Below are 16,951 nucleotides of genomic sequence, written 5' to 3'. Positions count from 1 at the left end.
TCACTGTTTCGTCCCTGGTATTTACGCCTACGACTACGGAGCGTCCCAAGAGCCAAAATTTCTGAGAAATGTGACCTGACGGAAAAGAGGAGGTGGAGACGCGGCTTCACGCGTGCGCAGAGAGAGCTGCGGGCCGTTGTCAGTTGGCCCACAGGCGAGGCTGGTTGCCTAGGTGACAACGAATCGCAGTAACGCTCAGCTCCTTCAGGCCGGTGCCCTGGTTCTTGGGTTTGACTCCTAGGGTGACATCCTAAGACTTGCAGATCCACCGAGGGTCTGGAATACTGAGGTGGGAGACACCTTTTGCTTTAAGGGAGAGCACGCGCACGCGTGTGCATGTGTATGTGAGTGTGAGTGTGTGTGCGTGCGTGAGTGTATGTGTGTGCGTGTGTGTGTGTGAGTGTGTGTATGTGTGTGTGTGTGTATGTGTGGCCTTGCCCTGACACGTCCCTGTCACGGAGATTTGCCAAGGCGTAAAAGCCTGGTCACCTGAGGCCTCCTCCTCCTCCTCCTCGTCCTCCTCCCCCCCGGGTCTAGCACCAGGGTCTCGGGTCGCCTTCGGCACCGTCCCGAAGCCGCTCGGGCAGGGTCGGAGGGTAGAGCCGGAGGCCGCGGCGGCCTCACAGCGGGCGTGGCGCGCGCGTGCCGACGGGATGCCGAGCCGTTGTCCCGGGGTCGCAGAGCTGCCTGCATTGGTCAGGACCGAAGGCTGCGACGGGTGAGGCCCGGGAAGCCCCGCTGAGGAGTCGAGAGAGAGAGAGAGGGAGAGAGAGAGAGAGAGAGAGAGAGAGAGAGAGAGAGAGAGAGAGAGAGAGAGAGAGAGAGAGAGAGAGAGACAGAGACAGAGACAGAGAGAGAGAGAGAGAGAGAGAGAGACAGAGAGAGAGACAGAGAGAGAGAGAGAGAGAGAGAGAGAGAGAGAGAGAGAGAGAGAGAGACAGAGAGGAGGGGGCGGGTGAGGCCGCGAGGTCAAGGGCTGACGAGGCGGCCTCGGAGCAGGACAGCAGCACTGTCACCTGCTCTCGCTCTCAGCGCCCCCGGAGAGGGTCCTGCGAACCCAGTAGGGAGCCGAGGACCCAGCCCCCACTCCCACCCCCAACCCCTAGTCCCACAACCCCCGCCACTAAGCCAGTCCCTGCGACATTGGCCGCCTCTTTATCGGATGGGGCTATGGGCCAGGAAGGCCTTGATCATGACTTGCTTGACGGGTAGGTTTCTTGAGACACACTCCCATAGCTCAGGCTGGCCTTGAACTACCCGTCCTCCTGTTCCACTTCGGAGTGCTGAGATAGATGTCTGGTGTGGACTATTACTCCTGACTAGGCGGGTTTTAACTATTTCCTGGATGGTGAGGACAGTAGACTTGTAATGTCACGGCTAGAGGCCATGCCCCTGTCGCACCCCTTGCTTCCTTAAAACCAAGAGGAGCAGAATTATTGCGGGGGGGGGGGACCCAGTTAGGTCCACAACCATGGCTCTTGCTAAATCCACGGCCATGAAATACATACTTATTTATGTTTATTATTATAATGTGTGTATATATATACATATATATGTACATTTTATTGTACTATAGTGCTAAGACTTCTTTAAGATGTGATGCCAGGTTCTTTCTTGTTCTTGACGATGCTTGGAGGTGTTCTGGTTCAATGAACTCAGTTACTGAGAAACTGCAGGAAGCAGTTAACTTTTTGAGAAAAGGAAAAAGAACTGATACAAGATGGGAAACATAACTGGTTAAACTTAACAGTTCCAGCACAAAATAATTACTCTTTTCAGTACTGAAATGATTAAAGAACAAGAAAGATATCCTGTGGATAGTACAGGAACCAAACTACTCATTTGGTATCGCTGTAACAATTAGACTAGGAAGCTATGAAAATGAGGCCAACTTTGACTAAATCATTTCTAGCAAAGTACAAATGGGACTGGCGATATGTATGGCTCAGTAGTAGAGTACTCGCCTAACTTCTGTGAGTCCTGGGTTCTGTCCCCTTGAAACACACTCACTCTTATCTTAGTATGATAAAAGTCTGACAGCTCACTGAGAGAAAGCTTAGCTGCATCCTTCTTGTAGCCAAATGGGAGAAAAGTTGCAAGACACTGATGACAACAGGACAAGTAAAGGGCATGTAAGCTGTCTGTCATTGTACATCCTATCTTCGATGTTCTTTTCTAACAGGTCAGCTGGACATTTTTATCACCAGAATTCCAAAGGCACTGGTGGACAGCATAAAGCAGGTAATGCATGTAGATGACAGACGTCACTAATTACACATGAAGTTGTAACAGTAGGCTCAAAGGGCTAGCAAGATGGACCACCTGTGTTCAGTTCCCCCAGAACCCACAGGGTAGCAGTGAACTGATTCTTCTGAGCTGTTCTCTGACTTTCATCACCCTTGCTCTTTCTCTCCCTGCCTCACACATACACAAATGTAAAACAGACTTCACTAGATTGAACATGGGGCTCTGTACACGCTAGACAGCTACTGAGCTGTAGCTCTAAAAAATTATTTAATATCCCCAGTAAATTTGAAACTCTTTTTAAGAGTTTCAAAGACCAGTTCTTTCTCTTTTGTTAATCTATAATTAGCATTGGTTGGAAATTGGGCATACCTGTCATGTACTCATGGACTGAAGGGGAAATCCTACACGAACAGCTTCAAAAACTATAGACTACTTTACAGGGAGCACTTTCGTTTGCTTTTTATTTCTCCAGACAGGGTTTCTCTGTGGCTTTGGAAGCTGTCCTTGGAACTAGCTCTTGTAGACCAGGCTGGTCTCAAACTCACAGAGATCCTCCTGCCTCTGCCTCCTGAGTACTGGAAGTAAAGGTGTGCGCCACCACCACCTGGCCACAGGGAGCACTTTCAAAATACCTCTTTTCAGATGATAAGAGAAAAACATCAGCATCCAAAGACCTCCTACTAATATAAGGAAGGGGAAAGGGTGGGGTACAGATGTTTACAAAGTGGAGTCACAAATAGGCTGGTAAATGGTAGTTTATTGGGGAAAAGTACTCACGCAAGGGAACCAGTGACCAGGTTTGCACCTGAGCAGGATGGACCCAGAAATGCTTACCAGTCAGCCCAGCCAGGTGTGGTCAGTAGTATCTCTAATCAGGATTTCTCCCTACAATTCCCCTTTTAGTCTAAAGAGGATTTAAACTTAACAATGTAAGTTATCTATAATTAACAATCATAAAGGTGAATGACGAGCTGGGCATTGGTGGCGCACACCTTTAATCCCAGAACTTGGGAGGTTAGAGGCAGGCGGATCTCTGCGAGTTCGAGACCAGCCTGGTCCACAAGAGCTAGTTCCAGGACAGCCTCCAAAGCCACAGAGAAACCCTGCCTCAAAAAACAAAAAAACAAAAATAAAATAAAATAAAGGTGAATTATAAGAAGATATAATAATCTACTTACAGCACATCCTAACTATATCTATTCCAACTAAACCCTAAAGTCATCTGAAAGAGATGTCCAAGCCTGAACACCTCCTTCCAAATCCAACCCTAAATGATAGGAAACTAGCCCTAACTAGGGCTTAGTGTCAACAGTGGGGAAAGGGGCGTAGTATTCTCCAAGTTACTTCCTGCTGAAATGGGACAACAATAGCCTCATGGGGTCTTGTAGGAAGAAAGTGTTAAAGTTTTGAGTTGATTATCTACAACACATATATCCAGTCCGTGTTTGGGGGGAGATGCTTGATTGAAGGTCTTGGTTGAAGTCCTTATCTTGATTGAAATGCTTGTGTTGATTGAAGTCAGTATCTGAAGCTCTGGCCAGAGTGTCAGTTTAAACAATCAAGTTGGATCCAGTGAACTTGATGAGGTGGGGCCCATTTTCTTTCCAGAGAGTTCAAGGATTGCTGTTAGGAAGTTCCTCATTGGCTGTGGGGAACGTAAACATTAATGTTAGTAGAAAAATTTTAACTTTTATATGTATGCATACTGGGAAAGGCAACAATAAGGAAAATAATAATTATGAGGGAATTTATACTTTCAGAGAAAGAGCCGAGAATAGACAAAAATGATAGTCCCCAAATTTTTTCTAATTCTGTATTACATCAGTTGGCTTCTTGATATAGTGCAGAAACTCTGGGTTTTATTTTAACAACATGCTTGGATTTAGAGGAGGAAAGCCAAATCCAACTCTAAAACCAGCATTGGTTTAATTGAATAGGGACTAGGAAGTAAAGAGAGATTGATTTTAAAATAGAGACATTTTTAGAGTTTACCATATGACAAATTCCTTTTGTTTGATTTTTTTTTTTTGGATAGCTATCCTCACTTCTTCAGGTATCTATCCATTCAGTGTCTTTTTGCTTTCTGGAGATGAGTTTTTCTGTGAAGATGAAAACAAAACACTTCCCTTTCCTTTGTGAGGTTTCTATACAGTTCATGAGATATACCTTGGTGGATGACCTGTCATTTTTCTTCATTGAGAGGTTTTTCTTTTTAGATTCAAATCTTGATCAACTTTGATGGTATCCAAAGCTTTCCTTCTCCTGTGGAAACAAAGGCAAAACCCCTTACCCAACAGTAACACATGTCCTGGTTTCCATACAGAGGTCATTACATCTTTGAAGTATACCAGCTGATTTAGTTCAGAAGTTTTTTCTGTAGTCCAGTGCCTTTCTGCAGCTGTTTGTCCTTTCTCATTAACATTAAGAAAGTTTAGTGTTAATAAAGCTTTATATAACCTATGTTTGGGTTTTTTTTTTTTTTGTTTCCCCTGCCTGTTTATGGAGCATTTCTTTCAGTGTTCGATTAGATCTCTCTAACACTGCTTGTCCTGTGGGATTGTGTGTTATACTAGTTTACATGCTTTATGTTATAATATTTGAAAAAATGTTCCAGTTTGGTGGAGACATATGCTGGAGCATTGTCAGTTTTTATTTGTGCAGGTATACCCATAATGGCCATTACCTCTAACAGGTGTGTTATAACAGAATCGGCCTTTTCAGAGCTAAGAGCAGTAGCCCACTGAAACCCTGAAAATATGTCTATAGTATGATGCACATATTTTAAATTTCCAAATTCTAGAAAGTGAAAGACATCCATCTGCCAAACCTCATTTCTCCGAATGCCCTTAGGATTACAGCCTGCTGGCAATGGAGCTTGATTATAGAAGGAAGTTTCTCACTATCCCCTTGGCTTGTTGCCAAGTGATGGAAAAATCCTTTTTTAAACCGTTGCTATTTAGATGCTATTTAGAATTTCTTATGAAATTCTGAGGTTTCTAGCATGATTCCTAGAATAAACGATCAATCTTGTCATTGCCTTGTGCTAGTGGGCCTGGCAGACCTTTATGGGATCTGATGTGTGTTATATTGTTTCTCTTTTTTGTTGTTGTTTTGTTTTTCGAGACAGGTTTCTCTGTGTAGCTTTGGAGCCTATCCTGGCACTCACTCTGGAGACCAGGCTGGCCTTGAACTCACAGAGATACGCCTGCCTCTGCCTCCCGAGTGCTGGGATTAAAGGCGTGCGCTACCAACATCCAGCTCCGGATTGTTTCTTGTAGTTGTATGAACAGTGAAGTTAATTCTGCATCATCAGGAATGAATTCAGCAGCCTCGATGTGTAAAACGACTCTCTCTGCATATTGAGAATCAGTAACTATATTGAGAGACTCTGTAAAACCCATAAGTACCATAAGAATTTTGTATAACTCTGCCTTCTGTACAGTTATATGAACTTTGAACTACTTTACTTATCTCTCCTGATTTATATCCTGCTTTACCTGATTTGTTCGCCTCAGTGTAGAAGGTAAGGACTCCAGAAATAGGTGTTTTTCTTACAATACATGGAAGGAACCAGATTGTCTTTTTTATGAATTTAATTCTGTCAGTTTTGGGATAATTGTTGCTAATTGTTCCCAAAAAGTTAGTAAAAGCTGTCTTCCAGTATTCCTTGTCCTTCCATAAGGAGGAAATTTCCTCATTAGTTAAAGGTATTATAATTTCTGCCGGGTCCCTTCCAGTCAGTTGACAGAGTCTTAATTTGCCTTTCAGAATCAAATCAGAAATCTTTTCTATGTTTGTCTTTAGCTTTTTATTCTGTTTATGTGTCAGAAATATCCATTCTAATATAATATCTTCCCTCTGCATCAGAGTTCCTGAAGGGTAGTCTCTGGATGGTAAAATAACCAGAATACAGTCTAAATTAGGGTCCACACCATCTACATGTGCATCCAGTATTCTGTTTTCCATCCATTGTAATTCTTTTTCCACTTCAGCGGATAATATTCGTGGATTGTTTAAGTCCTTGTCCCCTTTTAGGGCCATTTTTAAGTGCTTTTAAGTCATGTCCTTCTACTCCAATTATTGTCTGTAGTTGAGAAATTTCCCCTAGCAATCTCTGCATGTCATTAAGAGTTTGATAATGATCTCTTCTAATTTGTACTTTTCGTGGCCTGATTTTTTTGTATTTTATAACCTAAATAATTAATAGAATCCCCTCTTTGTATCCTTTCTGGAGCAATCTGTAATCCCCAATGAGGTAGAACTTCCTTCACTGTCTCAAACATCCGTTCTAATGTTTCCTTCTTATAATCCGACAATAATATGTCATCCATATAATGACATATTATGGAGTGTGGAAATTTCTTATGAATTATCTCCAAAGGTTTTTGTACCAAGTGTTGGCACAAGGTGGGACTATTTAAAATTCCCTGTGGCAAAACCTTCCACTGAAATCTCTTAACTGGCTGTGAATTATTGTAAGTGGATACCGTGAATGCAAATTTTTCCCTATCCTTTTCTTGCAATGGTATAGTGAAGAAGCAATCTTTTAGACTAGTGATTATGATAGGCCATCCTTTAGGAATCAAGGAAGGCAAAGGCATTCCAGGCTGTAGAGAGCCCATAGGCTGAATTACTTTATTGATGGCTCTCAGGTCTGTCAGCATCCTCCATTTACCAGACTTCTTTTTGATACCAAATACAGGAGAATTCCAAGGGCTAGTAGATACTTCTATATGCCCAGCATGTGGCTGTTCCTGAACTAGCTTTTCTAAAACCTCTAGCTTCTCAGAGGTCATAGGCCGTTGTCCTACCCAAACAGGTTCATCTGTAAGCCATTTTAAGGGTAGAGCTTTTGGTTCCTCTGAAGGTTTATCATTTGTTCTTTGTTTATGTACAGCCTGGATGGTTGGTATCTATTTTCCATAGTGCCTTACTATATTTTGTCTACCATCTAGTGGTTGTATATGATTTGCCTCTGATACTGGAGGAATGTTAATCTGGGTATTCCATTGCTGTAAAAGGTCATGACCCCAGAGATTTATTGTGATATCTGCAAAATATGGCTTTAACCTCCCTCTCTGCCCTTCTGGTCCTATGCAGACAACCCACCTAACACTCTGGCGTACTCTAGATAGAGTTTCAATTCCTAAAATTTAAACATTCGCCCCTTTTAGGGGCCATCTCTGAGGCCAGGACTTTTGGGTTATAATAGTCACATCTGCCCCAGTGTCCACCAAACTGGTAATAACTTTATTATTTACTCTTACTTTCAACTGAGGTCTCTGATCCTTTGTAGGAGTTTGCCAATATAGGCGTTTTTTTGTCTCCTCCAGTCACGTTTGATTTCTCCTCACTAGCCAAACTACCATCTAGAGTGGTACCATTCTTTACAATAGGCAATGTACTATCTATTCGTCCTGTGAGAGATTGTCCTCCAAGTGACTGGGAATGACCAAACCTTTCTTGATGTGGGGGACTCGAGAGGCCACTCAAGGAGTTTCCTGAGTGTAACGGGTTTCCTTGTATGTCTCTGGTCAATCTACATTCATTGGTCCAGTGTCTGCCTTTACCACATCTCCTACATATCTAGGAGGTGACGGCCTTCTATATGAGACATTGTTGGAATTTCCTTGCCTACAATTTCTCCTAATATGTCCTATTCTGCCACAGTTAAAACATCTAGTATCCTGATGCCTTCTCAACCCTCTGGGGATTGCTCTTCCTACCCAAGTTCCTGTTTCATTACAGTTAGAGCATCTGGCCTATTGGTGTCTTTTTAGACCTTTGGGGTTTGCTTCTCCTTCCCAAGCTTCTGTGTCATCACCTTTAAGACATTTAGTCTCTTGTCTTTTAAAACCTTTTGAGATTGCCTCTCCTACCCAAGCTTCTGTATCTTGGACATTATAATTGAGATTAGCTGTATGCAAGACCCACTCTTCCAGTGGTGCTGATCTGATCTTTAAAGGCCAAAGTATCCTTTTGCATAGTGGATTTGCATTTTCATAAGCTAGAAATTGTGTGAGTATTTTTCTAGATTTTAAATCTGCTACCTGTAACTCTACTGCCTGGATAGTCCTTGTAAAAAGTCAGTGAACTGTTCTGTTGTTCCCTGTGCTATCTTAGTATAGGGTTCTACTCTTTCTCCTGGTTTACAAACCTTGTCCCAGGCATTTAAAGCTGCTGTCCTGCATAAGGACAATATGTGCTTGTCATATGCAGCCTGAGTCTGTGGGTCAGCATAAAGACCCTCACCAAAAATCTTATATTGGGGAGCTTCACAACCTTTCTTTAAGCCTTGAAGCTTGAGGGCTTTTCTTCCTTCCTCCATAGAGCCCTCCACTGTATTTGAGACGAATTTTCAAGTACAGCCAATATTAGGCGTTCCCAACCTATGGACGTTACTCTATTAATAAAGTTGCCGGGGGCTGGAGAGATGGCTTAGCGGCTAAGAGCACTGACTGCTCTTCCAGAGATCCTGAGTTCAATTCCCAGCAACCACATGGTGGCTCACAACCATCCGTTATGAGATCTGGTGCCCTCTTCTGGTGTGCAGATATACATGGAAGCAGAATGTTGTATACATAATAAATAAATAAAATCTTAAAAAAAATAAAGTTGCCGACGAATTTAATAATTCTTTGACATAAGGCTATGGAGACCATATGAGACAACAGACTCCTTAATACCTTTGAAGTCTTTTAGTTGTATGGGTTCCCATTGATATGTGACATGGCCATTTGGGTATTTTTTTGATGGCAGTTTTTCTGTCATAGTCACTGGGAAGACCAGTGGTGTGCACATAACAACCTTAGGAAGGTTTTCCTGATGTTTGATTGGAAAAGGTGCATTGGAGTGGGAGGAATCTGATTCGGAGTCATCCATGGCTTGGAGCCTGGCAACCACTGTTTCATGGAGAGATTGAATCTCGTAAATCATATAAGATTCTAAGAATTTTATAGAATCGTTAATTTTTCTTGTTTCTTCATTTACCTGTGCTTCTAAACCTTTAATAGTCTCAACCTTAGATAGTATCTGAATGGCATGTAAATTGTCTTCGAAATATCCAATCCTAGATGCCAGCTTTTGGCCTGTGGCAGTAGATTCATCAGACATGGAGCGAATTGTCTGTGCCAGTTTGCTAATCCTGTCCTGGTTCTTAGCTATCTTTCCATTTAAGGCATCAGATATGGAAGAAATTTTGGTTTCTATTTGGCCATGAACAGTTTGTTCTACCTGTGTTAGTAATGTAACCTGCCCAGATTTAGTATCCTAAACTTCTTCTATGTAAACGTTTCACGTCTTGCATTTCAGAGATCAAGTTTTCCTGACTGGTTTTTATATCTTGCATCCAACTTTCTAAGCTGCCCATAATTAGTACAGGTTCTTTTTCCTTTTCCCTGTGTCTCAGTCTCCCTGGTTACAGACATCACATGAACTATGAAGCTGACCGCTAACATAGTATATAGGTACGTTACAGGCAAGTCATAAGCCTCCTCTAACATCAAATTCACGTAAGAAGCAAGAATATTCCCAATTTTCTGCTTTGTCAGATGTTCTGCCATAATGTGAGTTTACCCGTGTCAGTTTCCCTTCCAGTCGTAGTAACTGTGTTTGACCAGAAGGTGGCACAGGTGGCCGGTTGTGGTGGCGCAGAGTCCAGCTGCGGATGGTTAAATGCTCTCAAGACAATTCTGAAAAATACCTAAACTGCTTTTGGACCAAGTTAGAACGGATGGAAGGGATGGGCTTTTGATAGGAGGAAGGGCTTTGGAAACCCGCAGGGCCGTAGCCAGTTGTAGGCACCAAAGCGGTATCCACAGCAATGTGGCTGCACACTGTGCAGAGGCGGCCACAGTTGCTAAAACGGAAGGGGAGGAGCCTCGAGTTGGGAAAATCCACAGAAGGCACCTGGCAGAAACTGTGCTTTGACTGGGAGACAGACATGGGAGGGATGAAGCCCCTAGGCGATGGTGATGGCTTCCTCTGAGTGCTAGCGGGTGGTGCCAGAGAGATTCGGGGGTGAGTGCTCGGGGAGGGAGGGAGAGGGAAAGGGTTACCCCAGCACCTATGTGGCAGGGGTTAATTGGTTTCACAGTCATGACCCACCCATGGGTTCAAATTCAGTCCCAAAACTCCTGACACCAGATATGTTTACAAAGTGCAGTCAGAAATAGGCTGATAAACGGTAGTTTATTGGGGAAAAGTACTCACGCAAGGGAACCAGTGACCAGGTTTGCACCTGAGCAGGATGGACCCAGAAATGCTTCCCAGTCAGCCCAGCCAGGCGACAGATTACTGTGTCCGTGCCTTCATAAACCTTTGTTACATAACTGACCAGCAAGCCTGGTCAGTGGTACCTCTAGTCAGGATTTCGGGGGGGGGGGGTTACTGGCCTTGGTACAGGGGTGTGTGTGGGGACTGTGAGAGGACCACTCTGTGGAGTCCCTTCCCGCACTGCATTTTACATTCCAGGGACTGAACTCAGGGCGCCATCTTGCCAGCCTGCGTCTCATGTTTCTTTGCACTAAACTGCTGAGTGATTCTGAGCATGTTTATTTGTTTGTTTGAGACAGGGTTTCTCTGTGTCCTAGAACTCACTCTGTAGACCATGCTGGCCTTGAACTCAAACATCCACCTGCCTCTGCCTCCCAAGTGCTGGGATTAAAGGTGTGAGCCACCACTGCCGGGCTTCTGAGCATCTTTTAAAGTGTTTATTGGTTATGTATTGACATCTTTGAAGACATGTCAATTCCAGATATTTGTGTGTTCTAAAAATAAAAGGCTAACCCTCTAATTTTCACTATTTGATTTAAAATACTCCTACAACTGCTTCAGGATAATCACAAGTGTTCATAAACATATATTATTAATGATCTTTGCCTTAGAAAGTCACATGTCTTTGCCTACAGATAAAATTAAAGAGGGACACAGAGTGTACTCACACATTGCCAAGCTGCAGGAGTTATGGGAAACTACTCAAGTCCAAACAATTCAAATCCCTAAGTCAATGGCAGATTCATCTTTTCTAAAGGTAAGACCAGAATTTAAAATAAAAATTTTCTATAGTTGTCAAAAAAAGTACTATAGTTGTTTGTGTGAAGGTCAGAGGAAGACTAGTGGGAACCATTACTCTCCTTCCACCTGGGGAGCAGACTCAGGCTGTCATGTATTTTTCCCTGCTGAGCCATGTTGCCAGCCTCTGAAATGTTTCTGAAGGATGCTGACTATTAAAACCAGGGCCTCATGCATACTAAGCAAGTAAATCTGCTACCAAGCTACAGATCCAGACTTGTGATTGAAGATACTACTTAGACAGAACTTAAGGCCCAGCAGACTACATGGTGTATCTAGTATACTGTCAAGGAGTCCTTGAAGGCCACCACTTGCAGAGCAGTGGTCATATAACACTGTGGAACCTGTCTGCTTCCATTTCTTCCTAGCTCTTTCTTTTGGATAGTGGCCAAAGCCTAGCACTCTAGGATTTCTCCCTACTTCTCTGACCTCCATACCTAACTTAAAAGAAATGAGTTTTTTCTCCATCTCCCTCCTGGCAGCTGCCAGGATTTTCAGCTTACTTGGCCTATTGTATTTTCCTTGAAACTTAAAAAAAAAAAAAGTGGAGCCGAGCTTTGGTGGCACACACCTCTAATCCCAGCACTTGGGAGGCAGAGGCAAGCGGATCTCTGGTCTACAAGAGCTAGCTAGTTCCACTACAGCTAGGGCTGTTGCACAGAGAAAAAAATGTCTTCAAAAATAATGGGCATGTAGCATAGGAGCAGCACTAGGAGAGCAGAGGAGTGTAGAGTTGTTTGAGTTTGAAGCCAGCTTGGTCTGCATAGAAAATCTGAAGCCAGCTAGGGCTACATAGTAAAACCCTGTTTCAACAACAAATACGACAAAAACAAAACCCATCCACCCCCAAAACAGAGTCAGCCAGTAAATATGTTGACTAAATTCATGCATAACTACAAGGATTATAGATTTCCTGTCACAAGAGTTCTTTCCAGGTATATGGTACTTCGGAGTCAATCACCAAGACACTCCAGGGATAAAAACCCAAACTCAGATCACTGCCAAGTAAAGAAAATGGCAATAAGGATTTTACAACTATTGATTTTTAGGGTTTCTCTGTAGCTTTGGAGGCTGTCCTGAAACTAGCTCTTGTAGACCAGGCTGGCCTCAAACTCAGAGATCCACCTGCCTCTGACTCCTGAGTGCTGGGACTAAGGCATGGGCCACCACCACCTGGTGCAAATAGACTCTTAAGGTTGTGGTGGCTCGTGGTTGTAATCCTAGCACTTGGGAGGTACAGTAGGGAAGATTGGAAATTGGGGCCAACCAACAAATTTCGCATAGCTGCTTTGAGTCTTATTTCTAGAGTAATGTAGATTGTGTGAATTCAAGCTAGGAAAACTTTCTGTAGACTGGTAGGTTCCTCTGACCAAAATTTCTACTCTTAATGTAAATTCTATGTGTGTACATACATACATAAATGAGTCCTATATTAGGGGTGGGGGAGACAGGGCTTCTCTGAATTGCCTTGGCTGTCCCAGAACTCTCTTTAAATTCACAGAGATCCTCCTGCCTCGGCCCCCTGAGTGCTGGGATTAAAGGCATGTGCCACCCCCACCTAGCTGAGTCACATATCTTAATTTTTTTTTTTTTTTTTTTTTTGGTTTTGGTTTTTCAAGATAGGGTTTCTCTGTGTAGCTTTGGAGCCTTTCCTGGCACTCGCTATGTAGACCAGACTGGTCTCGAACTCACAGAGATTCGCCTGCCTCTGCCTCCCGAGTGCTGGGATTAAAGGCATGTGCCACCAACCCCGGCCTGTTTTAATTCTTTAAAAAAGGAAGTACACTTAGTCAAAATTAGATTAAAAAAGAAAAAACAAACTAGTATGGGACACTGTCATTCCAGTCTTCAGGAGATGGAGGCAGGAGGATCAGAAATTGAGGGTCTTTCTGAATTACATATCAAGGTCAGGGCCAGCCTGGGATGTATGAAACCCTGTTTCAAAATAAAAGGGGGGGGGTCTGAGGAAATGGAAATGGTTGAGTGCTTAGAGGTCATATTGCTCTTACAGAGGACTAGAATTCAGTCCCTAACACCCCTGTGCAGGCTCACAACCACCTCTAACTCCAGCTCTCGGGGACTGGTGGGCACCTGCATGTGTGCACATACCCACACATAGAGAGGTAATTTTTAAAAACTTAGGTTGGACACTAACTTTAGCTGGGACCAAATAAACTGAGCTGCTTTCAGGTACAATCTTACCCTCTACACTACAGCAGTCAACAGATCCTCATTCTTTTGTTTCAGCATCCAGAACTCACTGCAGGGCAGAAGCGCTACCTGTGCAGCATTGCTAAGATCTGTAACTCCGGCTACCTGAGGACCTTAATGAAGAGGCAATACATGCACGTGCTTCATCAGGGCTCACAAAAGCCAGGCAGGTGCACCCCCACTTGGTTTCTTGTTGGTTCTTATGAGAAATCAGTCTCCTAACAGGTGATTTGTGTGCCAGGTGCCCTCACTCATCACAGGAGCCATATCAGCTCTCACTACTCACAGAAACAGCATTCCCCCTGCACTACATGGCGACACCATCTGGAGAGAGAGGAATCTTTGAGCATTGCGGCTGCAACACCTGAAATGATCATCCATTCCCTGTGGAGACCACTGAGACACAAGGAAGGGTCTGTTTCTTGAGTTTAAGAAGGAAAAAAATGTACCCAGCTGTGTCTGAAGGGGGACCCCCTGAGTGAGATTTCACTCTGCTAAACTCAGATGAGGGAGCCCACTTCTTCTTCATTGAGATGTGTGGGATATGACACTTCAGGGAGTTTGAGTTTCTGTGACATGACACAGAGCCCAGGTATGCCTCAAACTCAGGGAATCCTCTTGCCTCAGCTTCCCACATGCTAGAAGTACAGGTATGCCACCACACCTAGCTATATCAGTCTTTTTCACAATATAATTTGTGGATAAGCAAACTTTTTTGATTGATCAAGGCAAGATGGTTCAGCAGGTAAAAGCATTTGCTATGCAAGCCCAACAACCTGTGTTTGATCCCTAGAAGTCATAGGAAGAAGAGAAAACAGGGCCCCTGAAGCTGTTCTCTGACTTCCACACATGCACCATAGCACACACACCCATATTCAAACACACCGTAAACAATAAATAAAAAAATTCTGGCAGTCTACTCTTCCCACTCAGTTTCCAAATGATGCAAGGCCTCCAGAAGCAGCATAATGCTCCCGCAAAGAGGAGGACTATAAAGCCAGGAGGAAGGAGGAGAGAAGCTGCTGTCAGCAGGTGTGGTGGAATAAGTCTACATTCTCGGTACTTGGGCGGATCAGGAGTGTGAGGGCATCTTGGTCTACTGAGTGAATTTGAGGCAAGGCTGAGCTACATTGGGTCTCAAAAAACAAACAAAAAAAACCCAACAACAAACCCACAGCTTACAGCAACAGAAGAGAAGCTTCAGTGTCCACACTGTGTGATAATAGTGCTGCATTTCAGGGTTAGTAAATCACAGGACATTGGGAAATGAATGAAGGGTCTTTGGTAATGGCAGCAGTAGTAAAAAGAACCTCCTATTTTGAGTTCACTTTGCTGTCTCCAATTGAAATATTTCCCTTTGTCACAGGTTAAAAATTGGATACGCATCAAAAACAAGATGTAAGTCACTGAAGACATTTAGAAGACAAGGCAGACTGCTTTTGCTACCAGGTAAATGTGGGATTAAGCAGGTACACACACATATACATGGAGTTAAAGGATTTTTGTTTTTGAAACAAGGTCCCATGTAACCCAGGTGGACCTAGAACTCCTGATCCTCTGCCTCCACCTCCCAAGTACTAGAACTATAGGTGGGCAGAATTACCATGCCTGTCTCACACTTTTAAACTCTTTAATTATGTCTTGATTAAAAATTTTAAGTGTGATGAGCTCTGTTATTTCAAGTAAAAACCAAGCATGGTGGCACATGAGACAAGTCCCAGTACAGAAGCAGGGAATAAATCTCTTGAGTCCCAGGGCAGCCTGGTCTACATAAACTCATCAGAGCTACACAGTAACATCCTACCTCAGAAACCAAAACAACCAAACATGAAATAGTTTATGCTTCTATTTAAAAAAATTTCACTATTTTCTGGGCAGTGGTGGCACATGCCTTTAATCCCAACACTTGGGAGGCAGAGGCAGGCAGATCTCTGTGAGTTCCAGACCAGCCTGAGCTCCAGGACAGGCTCCAAATGAAAGCTACAGAGAAACCCTGTCTTAAAAAACAAAACAAAACAAACAAAAACCAATGGGAATACTATTGGTTTACTAAGTGTGCTATGCAGTAGCTGCTACAATATAATGCTGTGACTACTGTAAGAAAGAGGCTGGGGCGGGGTTGGAGAGATGGCTCAGAGGTTAAGAGCACTAACTGCTCTTCCAGAGGTCCTGAGTTCAATTCCCAGCAACCACATGGTGGCTCACAACAATCCACTATGAGATCTGGTGCCATCTTCTGGTGTGCAGATATACATGGAAGCAGAATGTTGTATACATAATAAATAAAATTAAAAAAAAAAAAAAAGAGGCTGGGGCAAGTAGGAGGGTAACTAAGTTGAAAACAGTAGGTAATTTGTCTTTGCAAAGCTTAATAAGCCAGGTCATTTTGAAGGTAGTGCTTAGAATTTTATTTCCAGCCATGTATGTTGGCACATACCTTTAATCCAAGCACTTGGTATACAAAGGCAGGTAGATCTCTGTTAAGACGCCAGTTTGGTCTGACATATCAAAGTTTACAGGTTAGCCAGATCTACGAAGACCCTGTCTCAAAAAATAAGTAAATGAGGCTGGAGAGAAGGCTTGGTGGTTAAGAGCATTGGTTGCTCTTCCAGAGGATCTGCAAGTCCCAGCATCCACCACTCTAGTTCCAGGAGATCTCATGCCCTCTGTGAACAAGCACGTGCGCACTCGTGCGTGTACACACACACACACACACACACACACACACACACACACACACACACACACAGTACACAGACATACATGCAGGCAAAATACCCATACACATAATAATAAAAAATTATTTCCACTACACACTGTAAAGGCTTGTCTTCCCTTTCAGTTTCTTTAGATGATTCTCAACCATGCATGAGTGAAGAAACAAAGGAGGAAGAGCTACTGAATAAGTGCATGCAGTCCATGTCTATTCAAGAGCCGGGAACATCTCAGGTCAACCTGACAGCCTCCATACCAAGTTCAGCCATCAGTTAACATCCAGATGCTGAACCAGAGGTGGACAGCAAGAGTTGTGAGCCATGTATGTGATAGTGCTAGTCACCAGTATGTCATTTGGGTTGTTGAGACATTTACAGTATCCTTCTTCATCCAATATGTTTCTGTGTACCAATGATTTATGTGTAATGTATGCTTGTTTCTAGCTAGAACAATTAAAATTTTACTTGCCACATAAAACTGAATTTTTAAAAATTTATTTTATGTGCATTGGTTTTGCCTGCACGTGTGTCTGTGTAAAAGTGTAACTCCTGGAGTTACAGTGGTGAGCCACCACTGGGAATTGAACCCAGGTCCTCTGGAAGAGCAACAGTGCCTTTTACCACTGAGCCATCTCATCTCTCTAGCCCTCTGATTTTTTTGTTTGTTTTGTGTGTTTTGAGACAGGGTTTCTATGTGTAACAGCCCT

General features: G+C 43.4%; 1 protein-coding gene across 2 annotated transcripts; it reads left to right on the top strand.

Annotated features, from left to right (window-relative positions):
• The first annotated feature begins 376 nt into the window (after positions 1-376).
• Positions 377-16,741, top strand: Fam216a (family with sequence similarity 216 member A). 2 transcript variants are annotated; one of them, XM_035443301.1, is made up of 7 exons: positions 377-718; positions 2,183-2,241; positions 11,157-11,278; positions 13,567-13,696; positions 13,772-13,943; positions 14,897-14,979; positions 16,373-16,741. In XM_035443301.1, exons 1-7 carry the CDS (start codon positions 654-656, stop codon positions 16,519-16,521), a joined length of 780 nt encoding a protein of 259 aa, XP_035299192.1. In that variant the 5' UTR covers positions 377-653; the 3' UTR covers positions 16,522-16,741. The 2 variants fall into 2 exon arrangements, with proteins under 2 accessions (XP_035299192.1, XP_035299193.1); XM_035443302.1 differs by lacking the exon at positions 377-718 and adding an exon at positions 1,086-1,208.
• The last annotated feature ends 210 nt before the right edge of the window (positions 16,742-16,951 follow it).

The sequence above is a fragment of the Cricetulus griseus genome, chromosome 4, assembly GCF_003668045.3.
Source record: "Cricetulus griseus strain 17A/GY chromosome 4, alternate assembly CriGri-PICRH-1.0, whole genome shotgun sequence".
NCBI classification, from domain to species: domain Eukaryota; kingdom Metazoa; phylum Chordata; class Mammalia; order Rodentia; family Cricetidae; genus Cricetulus; species Cricetulus griseus.
The sequence above is the reverse complement of the archived record's forward strand: the minus strand, read 5'-3'. Positions and strand labels throughout refer to the sequence as shown.

Bases quoted from the DNA above. Each gene is read 5' to 3' on its own strand.
- Fam216a (XM_035443301.1), top strand. From the start codon at position 654: ATGCCGAGCCGTTGTCCCGGGGTCGCAGAGCTGCCTGCATTGGTCAGG. The intron at 719-2,182 runs GTGAGGCCCGGG...CTTTTCTAACAG, and splicing joins AGGACCGAAGGCTGCGACGG to GTCAGCTGGACATTTTTATC. The intron at 13,944-14,896 runs GTCTGTTTCTTG...CCTTTGTCACAG, and splicing joins CCACTGAGACACAAGGAAGG to GTTAAAAATTGGATACGCAT.